The following is a 19,085-nucleotide window of genomic DNA, read 5'->3' on the forward strand; positions in this document are numbered from 1 at the left end:
CTAGCGAGCATGTCACAACCTGCGACTCCAGGAAACAGCCTCAACTTGGCACACGCGGCCCCCGATTATCTATCTATATCTGTCCATATTTATCTTCTGATATGTATCTATATCTCCCTATCCGTGTTGCTGTTTGTCGCTCTCGTGCGCTATCTGTGAGGCGCAGAGAGGGTCGAGGAGGGAAAGCGCGCTTCGCTTTCTCTGCTGCGCAGGCTGGCTGACAGAAAGGGGAGCCGCGGCACGAGAGACGCGAAGGAAAGGTTTTTACAACGGCGTCCAGTGTTGTGGGCGGCCCGGCTTCGCAGACGCCCGCAGTTCGGTTACAGAAGAGAAAACAGCAGGAGCAGTTCAGAGGACAGCAGAGACGCAGCAACCACGTGCACGACCACATGCACACAAAGCAGAGACAGGGACAGGGACAGCGGAGGACACGACGAGGAAAAACATGCAACTGCCTCTGTTCGCTCAGTCCATTCTGCACTTCAGCTGGCGCGTTGTGATTTTTGTCGGGGTCCTGAAAAAGAAAGTCACGCACGCGATCAAAAGGATCGCTGGGAAAGGCACAGTCTGCAAGGAGCGCGTAAAGACGACGCCGACGCAGCGAGGACATACTGGACGTAAAACCAGACAAACACGAACACACATTAGAGCTCTCTGTGTGCGTCATCTGTCGGCATAAATACTTAACAGTAAGAATTTAATATCTGTTAAGTGACGAGCGGGGTGTCGAAGACCAGAATACATCCCAGGCACACGGAGAGCAGGTAGCGCACAGAGAAAACAGCTGAGAGGCAGCAGAAGCCTCACGTGGAGGGAGAAAGAAGAAAGAAGACAGAGAAGCCGCACGAAAGGCGCGGAGATGGAAGAGGAGAAGAAAAGCTTACATCACGTGGACGACAGCGCCCCAGCCAGCGACGCAGTCTCGATCGACGGCCGCCAAGAGACTCTGCGACAGAGTCTCCATGAGCTCCTCTTCGTTCTGAAAACACACGCGTGCACACCAAAGTCTCTCCCCGCAGAATGCCTCGAGCGCGCGTCCTTTCCGTCCGTTCGCGAGAAAAAAAAAGCACATTCTCCTGGCAAGCAGCGGCCCTGTTACGGTACAGAGAGAAGAAAGGAGGGCGCCCTCACGCTCCGTTGTTTCGCTCACCATGTCGGGTTTCCAAAGGGCCTCGCAGACGCCGACGAGCTGCTCAGCGGACGTCCCGTTGCAAACGAAGTCCTTCGCGTAGCAGGCCGCGCCGATGTAGTCGAAGGCTGAGAGGAACGGCTCATGCGTCGCAGGATCCAAGCCCGCTACACACAGAGACAGAGACAGCTGCAGATTTATGTCTCTGAGGTGTGTGACAGTGCAGACATATATAGATAGATATATACGCATATAGATATAGATAAATACATATAGATAGACAACTATAAATATGGATTGGTATCGATAGATATATGTGTTTTGATACGTCGCATGCGGGTGACTCGTTATCTGAACGCGACGACATGTCTCTTCGAGACAAGAAGACTCTTCATTCCGTCGGCGCCGAGAAGGAGCCAGGGTGTGGAGGCAGAGGGATGCCGGTTCCGTTTGCCTAACAGCGGAGAAGAATGAAACGAAAACTTTCAATGTGCAACTTCAGCGCCCGTACCAACGACGGGTGAGACAAAGCAGGGCGCGAATCGGCGTCCGTAAAGCATGGAGGCGACAACGTTAGACATAATTGCAGGCGGCATTTCGGGAACTTCCTCGCGAAGCTGGTAAAGATTGGAGCGGAAAACGAGCTCCTTGTGTCTGCAAACAAGCACAGAGACGCGCGAAAAACGCTGAAACAAAACGGCACTGACCACCCCTCCACGGGGTCGGCCCTAAACCCTGTATCTTTCTCTCTGCCTGCTCGCCCTCCTCTCCTCTCCCCCTGTCTTTTTTCCTTCCTTACAGGCGATTTCCTTCATAATCGTCTGTGCTACCCCAATGATCACACATACATAGATATACACGAATACATAAATATAAAAGTTTCGCTGATCATTTAAGGTGCTCTCAATACATTTCGGGAAGAAGCAGCTCACTCCACACTCTCGCAGGATGCGGCGAGCCGACATCGAGACGCCAGACCTCCCCGTCAAATCCCCAGGAAAATCTCCACGTGGAAATCGCGCTCTGCGGGCCTGTGCGCCTGCAGGCCCTGGCTCGGCTGTACATACACTGTCTGGACGTCGGTGGCGAGCCCTGCGAGGCCGACGAAGGTGTGGGTGTTCATTTTGAAGATCTTCTGGAAGTTCGCGCTGACGGTTCCAAACTGGTTCACCCCCAGACGAGTGTCCGAGGCAATCCCCACGCAGCCCTTCCCAGCCATCGCGACTACGGCGCTCCCGTTGTACGCATCCTGAAGCGAGCATACAGCAAACAGTGGAAATGACCACGTAGATACTCACGGATATGGCGAATAGTAGTGCAAGCATAAAATGCCTGGTGTGCCAGCTCCTACAGATAAACACAGAAGGGGACGAAGTGAGCTGAGAAAGTGCAGGAAAGAGTGGAAGGAAAGGCCTGCGAAGCGCAGGGACGGCGAAAGCGGGAGAGAGAGACTGCCACGAAAGGCGCAGAAAGACAAGAGATGCGACGGAAAACTGTGGGCACCAAGCAGCGAAGCAAGAGGAGAGCAGACCCGCTGCACCTGCAGAGCAGAAACGCCGGCAGAGAGAGCGTGGAAGCGCACAAAACAGTGTAGCAAAAAATCGAGACGGCGACCGATAACAAACAAGACAGGCCGCGCTCCCGAGACAGAAGTTGAGGCAACGCACGGGACACTCGCAAGAGAAATCACAGACGAAGGGTAAATCGTGAGAATACACAGCGCGAGGTAAGCTTTTCGAGAGCGGAGGGACAAGCAAGCTGGCAGGAAACATAACGGAGAGCCAAGCAGCTGAAGAGTGAAAAAAAAACTCGAGCCAGACGCCTGGGCAACATCGGTGTTAAAAAGCACTCTGGCGTGCGAGGCGCGGCTGTCCCTTCGCGGAGAGACAAAGGAAACGAACGGCAGAACAGACGGCAACGGGCGGGAGCGACAGAACTACAGCAAAGCGTGAAAACCTGGGAAATTCAGAGAAAGACAAAAAAGGTAGAGCCCCGAGCACACCAGCCTCTCGTCTGAGCAGGCGTCGGGGGGGGGGGGGGGTGGCACGCGTGTCTCCAAAGGAAGTGACTTCAGGCGTCGACGCACGCGAGAAGAGATGAACAGCGAAAAAAGAAGTAAAATTCAAAACCAAAGTGCAACGGAGAGGAGGCCCGGGAGAGGAAAGAGCTAGTGGAAAAGGAGAGAGCCAAGGCATCGGAGCCTTGCGCGGGACGGCAGCAAAGAGCAGAGCCCGCACCGAGAGACGCCGAGGAGGACGGCAACCACGGAATCACAAAACATACAGGTGAAAAAAGGGACGATACGCGCACGTGCACACAAGAGAGCCGAAAGGCTCCGCGGGCGTTGATGAAACTGGAGACAACCGAGCGGGGAGAACGCAAGCGAAAGAGAGCTGCGACGAACAGAGAGAGGAACAGAAGGGAACATGTGCCGTAGGCGCGAGACGAAAAAAAAGCACGGGAAGCATGAAGGCACACGCAGCACGAATAAGGTCGCGGGAAGTGCCGACCTGAGCGTCGGAAGTGAGAGCGACAATGCAGCGCGTTAGCAGTTGGAAGCGAAAGGATGCACAACAGGACGAAGGCAAGCGGAGACAAGCTGTTTTGAAAAGTGTGCAGCATCGAGTGGAGAGAGCACCAGCGGCGATGCAAGTGACGACACTGCCAGGAAGAAAAGGCGGCGAGGCGTGGACGCTCGCATGCTGGGGCGCCGCGCGAATGCAAGGCATGCGGAAAGCTCTTCCCTGCCGAACGACTCAGAGGCGGGACAACACCGCCGTGTGGAAGCACATCTCACGCCCTAGACCCTACACTCGATCTCCCACGCATCATCGCAACACAGAGAGAGAACACGAGACAGACTAGGTCAGGTGCACACGTAGCATCCCTTCAGGAGGCTACGTGGTATCTGCTGCACAAAGCTTGTCTGCGTGGATGACGGAAAACTCGAAAACGTACGCGACAAACAGGGCGCGACAGTCCTGCAGCCGGGAAGTGGAGGCAGACTCCGCAGGATGTCTTACCATTTTGTGTATTGGAGAGGAGAGAGAAGGAAGGAGGAGAGGAGAAGAAGAGAGCGGGGACGGAAAGTCAGGAGAAGTTCCAAGGACGCCGGCCGGGAAAGACGGGGGCGTCGACCAGGGTCACGAATCTTACCTCAGAAGAGAGAAGGGAAGAGAGAAAAAAGGAAGACTAAGTTCAGAAGCGAGAAAAAACGAGGTTGAGCACTGGGAAGGAAATTAGCCGTGTTTTACATTCCGCTCCCGAGGGTTGCGGTCATGGTTTGCCTATGTACGACGGGTCGCTGGCGGTCGGCCTCGCGGCAAGGAGCCTAGAAGAGAGAGGAGAAGGGTGGAAAGTCACGACGCGGAAAACAGACTAGAAAATTTACGACACACACGCAACTGCAGTGGACTGGAGACGACCGTGCACAGACGAAGAAGGTAGCTCGAAGAAAAGGGAAGACAGGACGAAGGGTGGAGGAAGGAGACACGGGTCAGCTCAAAAAAATGGCGAGGCGTATACTTCTCCGTGCTCTCGCGATATTATCTCCTTTCCGTGTATATACACCTGAAGGAATGCGGAGTTCGGTTTCCCAGGACCGCTTTGTTCGTGTTTTGCCGGGAGTCGCTGCAAGTCTGCTCAAGCGTTCTGCTATGTGTACATCTCGTGCATTGCTTTCGGTTTCTGTTGGGCTCGCGTATTGCGCGATGCAAAGAGCGCTCGCTCTCGCTACAAATCGCGTCGTCCTCTCGACCTTGCGCGAGTCGCTCCAAGTGAAAAGCACATGCGTGACCGACCCCCCCTGACCGCAACAAGGGGGGGGGGGGGCAGACAGTGGTTAAACGACGTTCCTGCGGTATTTCTCGGCGATCACCGTAGAGGGCAGCGCACTGCAGGTCCACAGGAGTTTCTCGTTCGCGTGTGGAGCACCAGAGGCCTTCTCTCTGTACCAGTTTCCTTTCACTTGGTGTGCCGCCTACTGTTCGCGTTGTGTCGGCGAGTTTTTCCGCACCCGCTGCCTGACTCCGTCTTCCTTTCAAGGTGCGCGCGAGTGGACGCAGTGTCTATCCTTGCAGCGCCCTCGTGTCGGCGGGCGCCTTCCCTGGAACTCACCGCGCGAGATTCGCCGCACACGTGACCGCGGGCGGGCGGCGAGTCTCTGTTTCCGCCTTCCCTGCGCCCTCATGTTCTCGGTCGTCTGCGTCGTTCGCCCTTCGCGCCGAGTGTAGCTGCATAGTCTTTGGCGTTTTGAGTCTGCTTTTTCCTGGGGGGAGCTTCAGGTGAATATCTGGGTCCTTCGGTTCGCACACGAGTCATTTTTACCGCCTTCGCCTCTGCCCGCGAGTGTCTCGCCGGCGGGCGCCTTGGCCGCGAATTCGGTTGCCACGGGGGCCTGCTTTGCGCGGATTCTCTTGGGGAAAAGAAGCCTTGCAGCCCGAGGGACAAGTTCACTCACGGACGCGCGGTGAGCCGCCAGCTTTTCTTTTTTTCTCTTCGAACCGTGCATTCCCCCCGCCACCCCCCGCCCTTCGCAGGTTGACAATACACCGAAATTCACTTCTTGCTCCCCTCGTTCGCGCACAGGCCAGCCGTGGGAGGCACCGCGAGGCGAAACCGGCAGCGGACGGAGACGGCCACGAGGCGAAAAACTGAGGCACGCAGAGGAAAATTGTTCACCTCTCTTCCGGAAAAGCTTCAGGGCGACAGATTCACTCAAACGCCGTGTTTCTCGAGTCCGATTCGAGCTCTCTGCAGCGCACCAGCGCGCTCACGCAGCGGCGAAGGCTGCCCGAGGCACGAACCGCGGGCACAGGCGCCAGCTGCGCACGTGAGGAGAAGAAGAGGAGACGCAAGCTACGCCGCGGCGGACAGCGAAACTCTCGCTTTCATTTCTCTGCGCCGTCGCTCCCCCCCCCCTCCCATCCACCTACCCCTTCGTCCCCCCTCTTCCTCGGAGTTGGAGGCTGTATTTTTCTTCACCACGCGATCCCCTCTCGCTCTTCCGCTCTGCTGGCTCTCCCTCTCCCATACACGCCCCCTTCTCCACTTCTTCCTTCTTCTTCTCTTCCTCCTCCTTCCATCGAGTGGCTGCAGGCGTTTGCTCGCCGAGGTTCGAAGCGCGAGGCGAGAGCTTCTTCCTGTGCATCTCGAGTCACGCGACTTCCCTCTGCGTCGCGGAGAAAAGGCCTCAGCGTCGAGAAACGCAGCGCGCGCGTGAGTCTCTGTTTCCTGAGCGCGACGGCGAACCAAGATGGAGAGTCAGGTGTCTAGCACGAATCAGGTGGAGGCAGTCGCCGCCGCGGCAAGCAAAGCGCCTCTGCAGCCCGCGGAGCCGAGCCCGGTTGTGGATGAGCGCATGAGCGACTCCGGCTCCAGCGACGCGACGGGAAAGACAAAGGAGGAGGACGACGACGAAGTGAGTGGGAAGAGCCCCGAAGAGCGCATGACCTTCGCGCTGTCCTGCAAAGACTCTGGAAACGACCTCTTCAAAAGTGGAGACAACTCGAACGCGAAGCAGAAGTACCAGGTGAGACGCGCCGCAGCGACGGCAGCAGAGGGGACAGACAGAAGACGCTATGCTCACGGGAGCGCCGCAGAGAAGGCAGCGGGAACTGGAGAAAATGGGGAGATGCGCGGCAAACTTAAGCGCGCCTCTCAGGGCACGTGGCCTGGTCATCCCCACGACACAGAATCGCAGGTGTGGGCTTCGCCTCTCGTGGAGGAAATCGGAATTCGAATTCAAAAGGAACGTCTCTGAATGTCATAACGGTCTTCGTCCTCCAGCGTCTCCGTCCCTCTGCACGTGTGTCACCTTCTAGCCTTCTCAAATTCGCGCGGGTCCCGCGTGTTTTCTTCTGTGTGGCGACCGTCTGTCTCTGCGAAGTCACGTGTTTTTCCACAGCCGTCTCTGCATCTCTCTCCAGAGCAAGAAGTCTCCCTTGCGGCGAGAGAGTGATCACCTGTTTGCCGCATGCTCCATTGGTGCGCGAGGGCGTGTCAACGCGGTGGAAGAAGACGAATCTATCTACCTGTCCCTCTACCCACCCTCCCCTACTTCGTGTGTGTGTCAGGGTGATGCGCGGAGGGCAATGAATCGGCAGGCGCACTCTCGGAAATAGTCTCTTTTGTGAAGTCTCGATCTTTTTGGCTTCGCAGGAGGGTTTGAAGTTTCTGAAGGACTTGGATCTGCCGGATGCGAAGCGCCTCCGCATCGCCCTCAACTCGAACGTCGCGATGTGCTGCCTCAAGAGCGAAGCGTGGTCAGAGGCGATCGCCGCGGCGAACGCCGTCCTGAAGGAGGAACCTGAAAACGTGAAGGTAAGTCCTGTAGCGACATCCTCGTCTCTCTCGCGAAGGCGAACAAGCCCCAGCCCTTCTCTACGCGGACCCCACACAACGAGCAAATAAACACGTCTGTGCAGTCATACGTATTTGTAGACAACATTGTGCACACACAACTGTGTATACAACCATATATACAAATATCTATACAAATATTCGTCAAATTGTTTATAAAATTATGTAGACAAACATGTATGTGTATATGTGTATATGGGTTGTGTGGGAATGCGTGGCTTCAGCTCGTCGCGACTGTCTGCGTGTATATGCATTTCATTGTCTTTTTTGTGGACGCTGCAGGCTCTGTATCGACGCGGCGTCGCTCGCAGCGCTTTCGGGTTCTACGAGGAAGCGAAGGCAGATCTGCTTCAAGTCGCGCGACTGGATCCAAAGAACGCGGACGCGCGGAAGGAGCTTGAGAAGGTGAAGGAGCGCATCTCCAAGCACAATGAAGAGAAGAAGAAAGTGAGCAAGCGGACCCAGGCCTCCCCGCCTCGACAGCAAGGCGAGCGAAACAGGCGAGGCACTGGCGCGACGCTCGCTCTGCGCCGGCGGCGGCCGTGCAGGCGACTGAGGGGTGCAGCGGAAAGGAGGCGTTTGTTTTCTTAAAAGGCATTTTTTGAGGCATGCACAGCGGGAGACGCGCACGGACGCGAGGAGTATCCAGTGTTGGCACAAAACAGGCGCTCTCTTAGTTCACTGCCCAGCCAGCATCTGCTGGGCTTTCAGATACTAAGGAATGTAGAGCAGGAATAAGAAGAATCCTCGAGGGCTTGTGGCGGCAGCTGGGAGAGGAGGCGGCAACAGTGGAGCGCGCCTCGCGACGGACGCGTGGTCTGGCGCTGCTCGCAGGAGTGCATGCAGCTCTGTCACGCTGCGCCCTCGAGTTTTTTTGAAATTTTTTTTCCGCAGGCCTTCAGCGGTTTGTTCGATAGGGCCGCGGGCATGTACGCAGACCGCGAAGAGCAGATGCGCCAGAAGCGCCTCCAGGAGGAAGAAGAGGAGAGGAGGCAGAAGACGATCTGGGAGAAGGAAATGGAAGAGCGGAAAGGTGAGGTATTTGTGCACTCCCCTCGCTTTTTCGGAGAAATCGCGCGAGCAATTCGCAGGGGGAGGTGGAGTTCGGGCGCAGAAGAACGAGGACTGGCATGACGTGAGGCGGCACTGCCGCAGAAGGAAGCGGAGAAAACGCTGGAAACAGCGTGCGATCGTGAAGCGCCGGCCGCCTCGGTGCCGATCAGATGGGGTGTTGAACGAAGGGGCTTCAAGGCTCGGAGGAGTTGCTCACGGTTCCTCTCTCCATTGTGTGGGTGCGCCAGAGAAGGGAGAAGAGGAGATCTCGTTCGACATCTGGAAGGAGGAGAAGAAGAAGGAAGAAGAAAACAAGGAGAAGGCGAAGCGCGAGCGCGGTGAAGCGTCGTCTTCTTCCCCCACAGGTACAAAGGTTTCCCGCGGCGAGGAGTGCAGGCACATCAGGCCCCGCGAGAGGATCTTCTGGGCTAAACTACGCGTGGGGGTGCTACAGGACACGCGCCGTGAACATCTGGATGCGTTCGATTCTTGGACATAGGCGCGTGCATCGGCAGGGCCGTCGTGACTCGCTGCGTGGAGAGAGCTGCGCTTTCTAGCTTCAGTCTCTCGATCCTCGTCCTCCTCTCTGCAGGCGCTCCTTTCGCATGTGCTTCTCCCAAGTACTAGAAGATAACTAGGCACACAAAGACTTATATCTGTATGCTCGCTTCAGCAAGGCAGCCTCTGTCGTCGCGTCTCTCTCTTCGTGCCGCGCATGTGTCGTTGTCGCCTTCTCCCTCTTCGTAGGTCGGTCCCTGTATTCCCTCGAGTTTTTTCCCCATTTGCGTCCAGGTCGGTCTGGCAAATCTTCTGCCAGCGGCGCGACGGAGACGCTGGAGCTGGACGAGGAGGACCAAAAGATCATCGATGAGACGAAAAAAATGGGCTACTGCTACTTCCGCAGAAACCTGACCGAGGAGGAAAAACAGTTGAATGCGCAGCATCGCCCGACGAAAATCGACCCTCCCGCGCCCGCGAGCCCTGGCAACGGATCTGCCGGCGCGAGCTCGCCTCTGGCGGCGGGATCTGCCGACGTAAGTATTTTTCCATTTTTCGCAAGTTTTTATCTATTTTTTCACGGGCTCCTGCGGCTGTGCTGGCGCCTTGAGGGGCTGACGAGCCTCAAGCCGCTTGTGATCCTGCAAGATGTTTGTTGGCTGCTAAGAAGTTCCATCAGTCTTGTTACAGGCTACGAAAGAGAGCTAATAGGAATGCGGTTCAGTTGTTTATACTATTCAAAGAAAAGTGTGTTTCTCGCGGAGAGACCTGCCGCGGCCGCCAGTCCTCCAGCACCAATCCTCTTCGCGGTGCAAGGTGATAGATCCGCCTCGGCTTTCTGTGGGAGCTCTCTCTGTGTCTGAAGTCGCTCGAGAACGCGCAGGGCGAGATGAAGAGCCTGCTTCGGTTTTCATGTACGTAGCCGCGGCGTGACCGCCGCCACGCAGTTCAGTTGCTTTGCTTGCACGAGTGGAAGAAGCGCACAGAGGCGGAGTCCGTTTTTGCTGTGGCGCTCCGCAGGCGGCGAAGCAGAGCGGCGTCTCCTCGTGGAACTCCAAGGGAACGACGTACGAAGAAAAAGGTACGTGTTTCGTCTGTTGAAGGTCTCAGAAGATCTGCACTCTGCGTCGAGAGTCGCGGCTCTTTTGGAGCATGCGCCGCTTTCATTTCGGCATGCTGGCCGCGTCAGCTGTCTTTGTTTCGCAGACATGTCGCAGTGGGCGAAGAAACGCTTCGAAGAGCGCCTGAAGGAGGCGAAGGTCGTCCGCGGCGACGACATCGACTCGCTGCTGAGAAACCCCGAGCAGCTCATGGGTGCCCTCCAGGTAAACGGCCCTCTCGAGGCACAGGCGGCGCCGCAGTGAGCCCTGATCGGTCTTTCCGCTTGAAACCATCCGCTGCTGAAAAACAGCATGCAATTCGTACATACCCTTACATAGATCCATATAGAGGTACTGTTGTATGCCGTCGGGGGAGGGCAGGTCAAGCCGGCACAAAGCGGAATCTTCTTTTAATTGTTTGAGTCTGGGGGCAAACGCGCGTATCGGGATCCACTGAAGAACTCACTGCACATCTTGTATTCGGGGCGACTGCGCGAGCGTGATCCCTTCGCAGGCCTCCTGCTCTGTGGGTTTGACAGCGAAGGGAAAGCCGGGAGAAGGGGGAAGGGGGGGAGAAGGGGGAGGGAGGGTGAAGCCGGCCGCGTCGCTGAAGCTGCGGAGGAATAAAACGTCTTAGGTCATGTGTTTCGCGCGGGGGATAGGCTCTTGAGGTTTCTCTCGCGCTGCTGTGGACTTGGGTTTTCGCAGGCGCCGGGCGCGGGCGGTGATGCAGATCCTCTGGCGTCTCTGCAGAAGCTCATGGGACAGTTCATGCACACCGAGATCAAAGTAAGGGATTCAGAAGCCGCGCAGACGTCTCAGTGCAAAGAAGCGATGTCGATGTCGGGCTTCTCGCTGAGTCCGACGCAGAGAGGAGAGGATCTGATCAGCAGCACCTCTCTCTTCTGCCTCATGCATGCAATACATATATGTATTTATTTACGTTTATTTGTTTATTTGGGTGCGTGTGCGTCAGCGGGTGTTGTCTATGGCTGCAGTAGGCAGAGGGGCGGCTTCTGAGAGTCATTCATTGTCGGCCGTTTCTGTCCTGTTTTTCCAGTGCAAGGATGTGACTGGGCTGACCGGCGACGCGCAGGTTGTAGTGATGCGCGGCACGAAGCGCTTCCTGTTTGAGTTTTCCTGCACGGTTGTCTTCGAAGTCTCTGGCGAGCTGAAGCTTCCGGAAAACGGCGCCCTGCCCCCTCTGCCTGGCGCTCCAGACGACACCCACTTCTGCTACAAGGGTAGGAGCCGCGGGGAAGCAAGACAGAGGCGCGGAGCGATTGCACACAGCAAAGAGAACAGAAACAAATCGTGTCAACACGCAGCAAAAGACAGCACGTGAAGCGCAAAACGAGAGAAAAGTCGCCGCGGAGCAAAGTGGCCCGCGCAGCGTATCTGCAGACGGAGGCACACGGCTCTCCGGGCATTGCAGCCGCACAGAGTCTGGTTTGCTTCACGAGATTCGAACGACAGAAGCAAGAAAAGCGAGAGCCAGCGAGGTGTTTCGTTCCTCTTCGGCACTGACTGGCATACAAATATGCATATATATAAATGTATATATGTGTGTATTTGTATGTATGATATGTAAATAACGTCGAACGTCGCGTTTTCGTTTCGTATTTACATGTGAAAGTGTAGGAAATTTTTCTGTTATGAGGCGTGCGTCTGTCTGTGTGCCTGCACTCAGGCGAGCTGTCGCTTCCGGAAGTGAGCAGCGCGGAGAGCAAGGGCGAGGCGTGGCTCGCGGGCAGCCGCATCAAAATGAAGCACAAAGTCGACCCGCGCAACCAAGCAGGTACCGACTTTGAATTGCATTTCAGTGACTTTCTCGTGACGTAAGGCGGCGCTCTCTGTATACACACGCACGAGGACTGCAGCTGGACATTTACGTGGATTTATCGAGGCGCATGAGAGCTGTGTGTCTCCTTTATTGGGCCGTCGGGGAGTGCGGGGAGGGTGAAAGGGAGTGCGCAGGTTCGTTCGTTGTGTGTGTTGCGGCCTGCGTGTCTGCCTAGAGAAGAATCGTGAAGCCAACAGGAGAGACCGTCTGTTTCCTCGCTGACACAGTTTCGTGCGTGCGGCGACCTTGGCTTGGATCCAGTGTCTGTGCTCGGCCGCGCTGGCGGGCTCGGCTTTTCCCGATTTCTTCGCGGGTTTGCGTATCGGCTGTCTGCAGTCGTGGACGAGTGCATCGACGCGTTTAAGAAGAAGCTCGTCGAACAGATTCATCATTTCCTGGCGGACTTCTCCAAGACTGCGTAAACCACGCAACAGCGTCTTCCTCCTACACTCTCTGAAGTCCCCGATGGCGTTTTCCCTTGCCGCTCCGGCCACCGCGGGCCTGCACATTGGCGGGATGACGCGACGCGCGCGTCCGCTGGCAGTTGATTTCTGCTGCAATCTGATCTCGCGTGTCTCTTTTTGCATCCAGAGATCATCTGTATGTTCTAGTTCTTTCGCGGCCTCGTTATCCTCTTCCGCGGATACTAGGCCGCCGCACGCGTCACACACATGCATACGTATATATATATATATATATAATTATATGTATACGTTTATGTATATCTGTGGGAGCTCGACGCGTGTATCTGAGCTGCATGGCGCAGTCTTTCGTCGCATGCAGCCAGGATTTACACGGTCAGCGCGACTTTGTGGCGGACGTGTGCGGAAGAGGCGTCTACTCTTCTTTCTCGTGTCGTGTCCACGCCTTTTCTATGGGAATTCCAGCGAGCTCTCGATGGAAACCCATTTTTTTCCTGTTCTCTGACTGGATCGATGATGCAACATCAATGTTCGCCTCTTGTGGACTGTGCGATTCAGTTTTCGCGAGGCAAGGCCTCACGCAGGCCTCCATCTTCGCGTCCACACTCAGTCTGCAACAGAGTTGGGTTTCATCTACTATATTGAGCGTTTTCGACACAAAACACTCGCAAATCATAGTTTTCGTTCTCCAAAGTATACTGTAGACGCATACACGCTGGACACTCGTTGGGGCCTGTCGACGCGGCAGCTTGTTTAGGTATCGCCACAACTGCACGGAAAGGCAAGCTTTCACTCCTGCCTGCCCCCCCCCCCCCCCCCCCCCCCCCCCCCCCCCCCCCCCCCCCCCCCCCCGCTTCCCCCTGACTTCGCGTCACTGGAGTCGTTCACAGTGAATAATATCTTGCGCTGCTCTCGCAAGCAGACGCGCCCGTGAAGCGCATCTGGCTTCAAAGTGTCGCTCTTCGGCGGAGGGCACTCACGGGGCGAGGTTCGGAAATTCGAGTTGTTGCCAGCTGTCCTCCACGGAGAAACAGACAAATGTAGGATGAAAAAGGAGAGCGCCGCGTTGGGCGGAGTACCAGCCAGCGAAATCTCCTTAACCCGAAGTTGCCGGGACCTCGGTCCCGTGCATTTACGGCGTGTGTAGGCGACGGAAATAGTCAGTGATCCGCCGAAACCCGTCACTGTGTTTTTTCCGTCCCGAGGTGCTGAAGCTCCTCTCGTGAAGTACGCTGACGCAAGAGGTTTAGGAACAGTGGCATATCAATCGAAGTGGCTTTCTGCAGGCGCGATGTGCGGACGCTAGGGGGGTGACAGGTTTCTGCTGTACTCAACTTCCACAACTCCCTCGCGCAAGAATTCGGCATGCGCAGTCACTCTGCTTTCTCGAGCGATCCGACAATGGGACGTGTTTGTTTAAGCGGTAATCTCAACTCAGGTGCTCGACGCGCGCCGTCCAGCGTCTCAGCAGCCGGCGTCTTACCGCAGCAAATCTCTAGGAAGGACATTCCCAAAACAGGCGAGTCTTTATTCGAGTGAATCCTATGTCGAGCTGACGCAGCAGCACACGCGGCATCGCAATGCGGCAATTCGTCCTCCGCTTCTATGAGACAGACACCTCTGAAACGCCCACGCAACACATCGGTCTCAGTGATGCGCCTTACAAGCGCACCCCGATGCGACGGGTGCTTTAAAAGTTCGACAGGCGCCGGATCGCGGAGTTTCTAGACCTACAACAAACATCCCCAATCACTGCTGTGCACGTGCCGCGACGGCAGACAGGTCGCCGCAAAATGCCTTCGGTGCGCACACGCCCTCGCGGACGTTCAGCCCATGACGCTTCGAAATTCACCACGCCCTTGCATATACATATCTCTGGCTTTCGGCCGCAGCTTTTGGCCCCTGCAGTCCGCTGGTCACACTCGCCACCTGTTTTTGCTCTTGTGACAAATGATGACAAGCGACAGATACCTGTCGAGTCGTGTGGACCTCGTTGAGAGACTTTCTCGCTCAGGACACGCCCAGCCTCGTTGGATCTACGAAGGCCCTCCGTTTTTCCGCACAAAGATCATAATGATCACCGAAGAGTGGCAGCTGCTCGGTAGGAGGTCGCCGCCCGAGAAGGGGATGTGCCTCGTTTGCAAGACGCGAAACCCTTTCGCGTACAGGTTTTCTAGCGAAAAGGGGGGTGTATCCCCCGACACGCCTGTCTCCATCTGCCACGTGTATTCGAGCGAGACGCGGCGATACTCAACGACCTCGACACGCGGACAGGCGTCGAGAAGTTCGCCGAGGAACTCATTCACCGCAGCCTTTGTAGCCGACTCAACTGATTTGTACTCTAGGCGGTTCGAGTCTAGGAGGCGGAGGAACCGCGTCTGGGCTGCGTGCGCTTTCGCTAGACTGATGTGCTGCCTAGCGAGGCAGATTTTGCCCCATTTGCACAGCGCAACCTGAAGCCCTAGCAAGTTCGGGAACGGCCCCGTGAGTCGTGACTGCGGCGTGACATTGTACGGATCGAGTGCAAGCACGAAGGACGGCAGAGCGGAGATGAGGGCATCGAACGGCCGCCCGTCAAACGCCCATAGAGTGTGTTTCACTGTGACGGTGGGGAGGACGAAGGGATGCGTGAGCTTTTTTCTTGGAGGCAACCAGCTCGACGAGGGCTCCGCGGCGGGGCCCGCCTCCGTCTCGCGCTTCTCCCCGCTGGCTATACCGGCGCATGCGGCTCCTTCTGACTCCCGACTGCGTTCGCTGCCGTCCGGCTCGTGCTCGGCGGGATCTGGCGCCCGGGAGGACCGTAAGGCCTCTGCGCAGACAGCGACGACTTCCGCGTGCCACGCGCTGTACCTGAACTGCAGGCGAGGAGGACTCTCGCGAATGGGGTTCCACAAGCCGACGTCCATCCACCCCGGCTCCGATATCCAGCGGCGCAACATCTCAACTACCTCAGGCGAGACGCCGTCCGCATCGACGTGGAAGTTTTGAGACGGCTCAGGCGTCACGCGCGCCATTCCGTCGACCCGTTGCTCGGGCCTGCTCTTCCTGCGAAGGCGCTCCATGCGGCGCCTCAGACCGGAGCTCGACGGATGGAGCGACCTCTCCGGGCGCGGCGGCGGAAGGCCCATGGCGCGCCCAGTGAGCTCGAGAGGCAGTGTCGCGGTGCCTTCGTACATGACGCGCACCCCCGTGCAGAGATGGCGCACTACCGGCAAGATGAAGGCGTCGAAGATCTCCTTCATGCCGTCGTCCTGAACCACCAAACGCACCGTTCTCAGATTCGTGAGAACGCGCGCCGCCGGACGAACTCTCGCGGCTTCCACGCGACCCCTGTGCGGCCGCCCGACGACTTCGGGGAACGCTTCTTCGAGCTCCGTCTCCTCTGCATCCACGTCGTCCGCGAATCTGTCGGGGAGCGCCTGCAGCACTCTCAGCGCCTCGAGAGAATGCCCCGGGAGGCTTCCTTCCTCCTCAGGCAACGCGCCAGACGCGGACTCGACGGCTTTGTCTCGGGGAGCGCAATCCAGAACGCCCTTCAGAACGAACGGAAGGGACCGAAAGGAGCAAAGCGTAACAGTTGCTGTGCGGGCGCGCGGCGTCATCTCCCTGAAAAGGTGGACGAACGTGCGCACTTCGCGGTCTCGAATGAAAGCCACGAGGTCGTAGCCGCGAGTGAGCTCGTTTTCGCACAACTCGTGATACTCGACGTCTTCGCACGCGGGAAAGACGCAGTTGGAAAGCAGATGCCGACGTGGCTGCCGCGTCCTGTCAAACTGCTCTCTTTCGTTCGGATGGAAATACTCTCGGCGCTGGAAGGCGCCAGGCGGAAAGACCAAGTCTCCGTAAAACGTGTCGCCTGGCCCCGCGCGCCGCAGAAAACTGTGGCAGACACGCAGACGTTTGACGGAGGGGAAAGCCTTGCAAATCGTGGGCGTTGCCGGCGGCACCGACCACGCCGCTGTCCGCGACTGGTACGTAAGGGACTGTATCGACTCGGCGACCAGTAAAAGCTTGTTGAAAAGCGGAAGCAGGACGTCGCCAGGGTGGGCACTTTGGTCCCAATACAGAGACAACTCCACAAGAGAAGAAAGCGGCGGCGCGAGCGAAACGAGGAGCCGAAACACATTGAAGTCTCGCCTCCTTTCCGCGGCGACCACGAGGGGGGCAAAGAGATCACCCGTCGAGCCCTCCGGGAGGCGACCTCTTCCGGCCGCGGACTCTGACTGCGTTGAAGATTCACACCATGGCGGCGCAGAACTCGCGGACGTGTGCAGCTGCGTTTCTGGCGCACTCGAGCGCATGCGACCCGAAGACCAGACAGACTGCGGGGAGTACGTCCGTGGCGGGGGCCACTGGGCGGGAAAAACCAAGCCTCGCATTTGGCGGAGCGCTGCCTCGGCTTCCCGGGCACCCAGACATTCTCTGAAGGCCTTGCAGACGAGGCGCAAGTCCAGCAGTTCGTTGATGTAGAAAAACCCGAAAAATGCCGAGTGGAAACCTTCCTCGAGCAGATCGAGAAGCCCCGGCCTCGTCTCAGCAGGCCTCACTCTGGGCCGCGGCGACCGTGCCCCCATGGCGACAGAAACGAGCTGCTGCTGTACGCGAAGACACACATCCGACGTCTGCTAGCGGTGCACCATTCACGCAAACGAACTCAGAGAAGACTGAAAAACACACAGGAAACCCGCCTTGAAACACGCGAACCCCTTGCAGCGGAAGAAGGGAGGGAGACGGGCATCATCCCTAGACAGACATCTCCAGTTTCAGGAAGGATGCGCGCGTTGAAGCTTGTGCGTTGAGATGAACCGAGGACAGCGACCGCGCGGCGTCGGCGTGCCTGCCGGCAGTTGTGAACGTGCCACATAAGAGAGAGGGGGAACAGCGGACACTTCAAGCCGAACAGAAACTGTACAAGAAGGAACAAAATCGAGTCGAGAGTCTCAGGCTGGTGCGCCGCGGCCCGCTCGAGACACACACGCGGGTAGCACACGCTCCGAGCAGCTTTGCCAGCTGTTTGTTTTCTGCAGAGGTTACCCCATAAGATTCTATTGGATGAGCTGCAATGGACGTATGCCACACGAAGGAAGCTTTTGCCTTCATTTGAGCATTTCACTCTGCAGCAGGAACAGACGAAGCAGCTGCATTCAGTCGGACTCGTTCGCAGGCACGCAACACTGTCACCAAAGAACTTTTTATCTCGAGTGCGTCTGAGCAATGCCAAATCTGGGAATCCTGACATATTGCGCACCTGCGCTCCTCGAGTTGCTGCACGTGCTTTTTAGACTATGAGCAGCGGTGTCGGGAGAGGTAGGCGATCAAACTCGAAGCACGAGTCACCTGGTCATGTGACCTTTCGTCGCGGCTAGCGACACGCTGCATGCGGCTGTCTACCGCTCGCCCGCAGTCACCGCCTAGTTACCGCCGGCTGAGCCCTACAGGGCTTTTATCATTTCAGCCCGAAGCAGCAGCGCCTCCGGACTGGGGCTGGGGCATGCAGGTCTTCCACACTCTGAAAAGACTCCGGTCTCCCCCAGCAAGTCGACAAACGATGCAGCTGTGGTACCTTGTCGCTCCTGTACTACGGGTTCCAAGCCCCTCCATGCTGCGCCGTAGAGTGACCCATGTGGCAGGGCAATGAGGTCTTTTCAGCAAGCTCCCAATCACGTATTTACCACGCGCCATACTGACACCAGCGCAACTGGCTGTTCTTCTTGGAGTGTCGGTATTCGCGTGTCCGCGTGTGCGTAAGTAGGCGGACTCGTCAAACTCGAGTAAACGCATTCACTCCCGTTGGCCCCGGAACAGACAACGGAACTGCCACTGCTTCTGTGTAAGCCCGACAAGCGCTGGATTCATTTCTATGATTCGCTCTCCGGCTGCAAAGGAGTGAAAGCAGCCCGCGTATGTCGCACATCCCCCGCATACAGAGTACTTCGATGCCCGCAGGAAATGGAGGCATCACAGCCGTGTTCCGGTGGTGTACGGAGGTTATTTCGTTCACATGAGGGAGTTTCATTTGCAGTTCAACCTAGTGAGGAATGCGCCTCACGGAAGCGCATTCGTCGGCGCAAGACGTGGAATCCGTAGACACGAAAAAGGCAGCGCCTCCACTTACGTGTAAGGATACCCGTCCACGACTGACAACGCTGCTCAAGAGAGACTTGCCTAAAAAAATTTTGGCTGGCTTCTCGGTCTAGCTGGGCTGAAGCTACTCTGAAATATTTCCATGTGCACACTCTGCTGTGGGCTGATACGCGACCTGTGGGCCTGCTGGCGCGCCGCATCTGAACCGAAGGCGGATAGCGAATTCAATTGAAGCGGCGTTAAAATAGACCTGCGCGGATTATCCGTGTCCTCACGTCCGACAAGCGAACTGCAGAAAAGGACAAACTCTGAGACGACACGGTTTTCCCACCGAAGATCCACTCGCGGACCGCTGCCTACAAGCCTACACTGAACGTCCTCACGCCTCCCTCTTGAAACTGAAGAAAATATCCCACACTGATCGCATTTGTCTACACAGTCATCCCTGCAAGGGCGTGATTGGCGGCTAAAAAAGACCCTGCCGCCGCGCCCTACACACAAAGATCACGAATATCGCAAAAATCCCTCTTTCGACAGCTGTCCTGAAAAAATTTTCACAGAAGGCATCCCGAGCGGATCTCCAGCCGTTACGACAT

The 19,085-nt window shown here is 57.0% G+C and overlaps 3 protein-coding genes across 3 annotated transcripts; 1 reads left to right on the forward strand and 2 right to left on the reverse strand.

Moving 5' to 3' along the window:
• Positions 1-465: 465 nt before the first annotated feature.
• On the reverse strand, positions 466-4,155 carry BESB_075030 (proteasome beta subunit; the record flags this gene model as incomplete). Its single annotated transcript, XM_029365876.1, has 6 exons — positions 466-514; positions 885-979; positions 1,151-1,296; positions 1,641-1,783; positions 2,197-2,378; positions 4,153-4,155. The coding sequence occupies 6 exons, from the start codon at positions 4,153-4,155 to the stop codon at positions 466-468; spliced, it is 618 nt and encodes a 205-aa protein (XP_029218360.1).
• A 2,228-nt stretch (positions 4,156-6,383) lies between these two features.
• BESB_075040 (tetratricopeptide repeat-containing protein) lies at positions 6,384-12,405 on the forward strand (the record flags this gene model as incomplete). The annotated part of the gene is made up of 12 exons (XM_029365877.1): positions 6,384-6,659; positions 7,289-7,450; positions 7,772-7,936; positions 8,384-8,522; positions 8,791-8,907; positions 9,335-9,576; positions 10,061-10,121; positions 10,247-10,365; positions 10,849-10,929; positions 11,201-11,384; positions 11,831-11,938; positions 12,320-12,405. 12 exons carry the CDS (start codon positions 6,384-6,386, stop codon positions 12,403-12,405), a joined length of 1,740 nt encoding a protein of 579 aa, XP_029218361.1.
• Positions 12,406-14,441: 2,036 nt separating this feature from the next.
• On the reverse strand, positions 14,442-16,979 carry BESB_075050 (uncharacterized protein; the record flags this gene model as incomplete). Its single annotated transcript, XM_029365878.1, has 1 exon — positions 14,442-16,979. The coding sequence occupies one exon, from the start codon at positions 16,977-16,979 to the stop codon at positions 14,442-14,444; it is 2,538 nt and encodes an 845-aa protein (XP_029218362.1).
• Positions 16,980-19,085: the final 2,106 nt, after the last annotated feature.

The sequence above is a fragment of the Besnoitia besnoiti genome (genome assembly GCF_002563875.1).
Source record: "Besnoitia besnoiti strain Bb-Ger1 chromosome Unknown contig00007, whole genome shotgun sequence".
Lineage (NCBI taxonomy): Eukaryota > Apicomplexa > Conoidasida > Eucoccidiorida > Sarcocystidae > Besnoitia > Besnoitia besnoiti.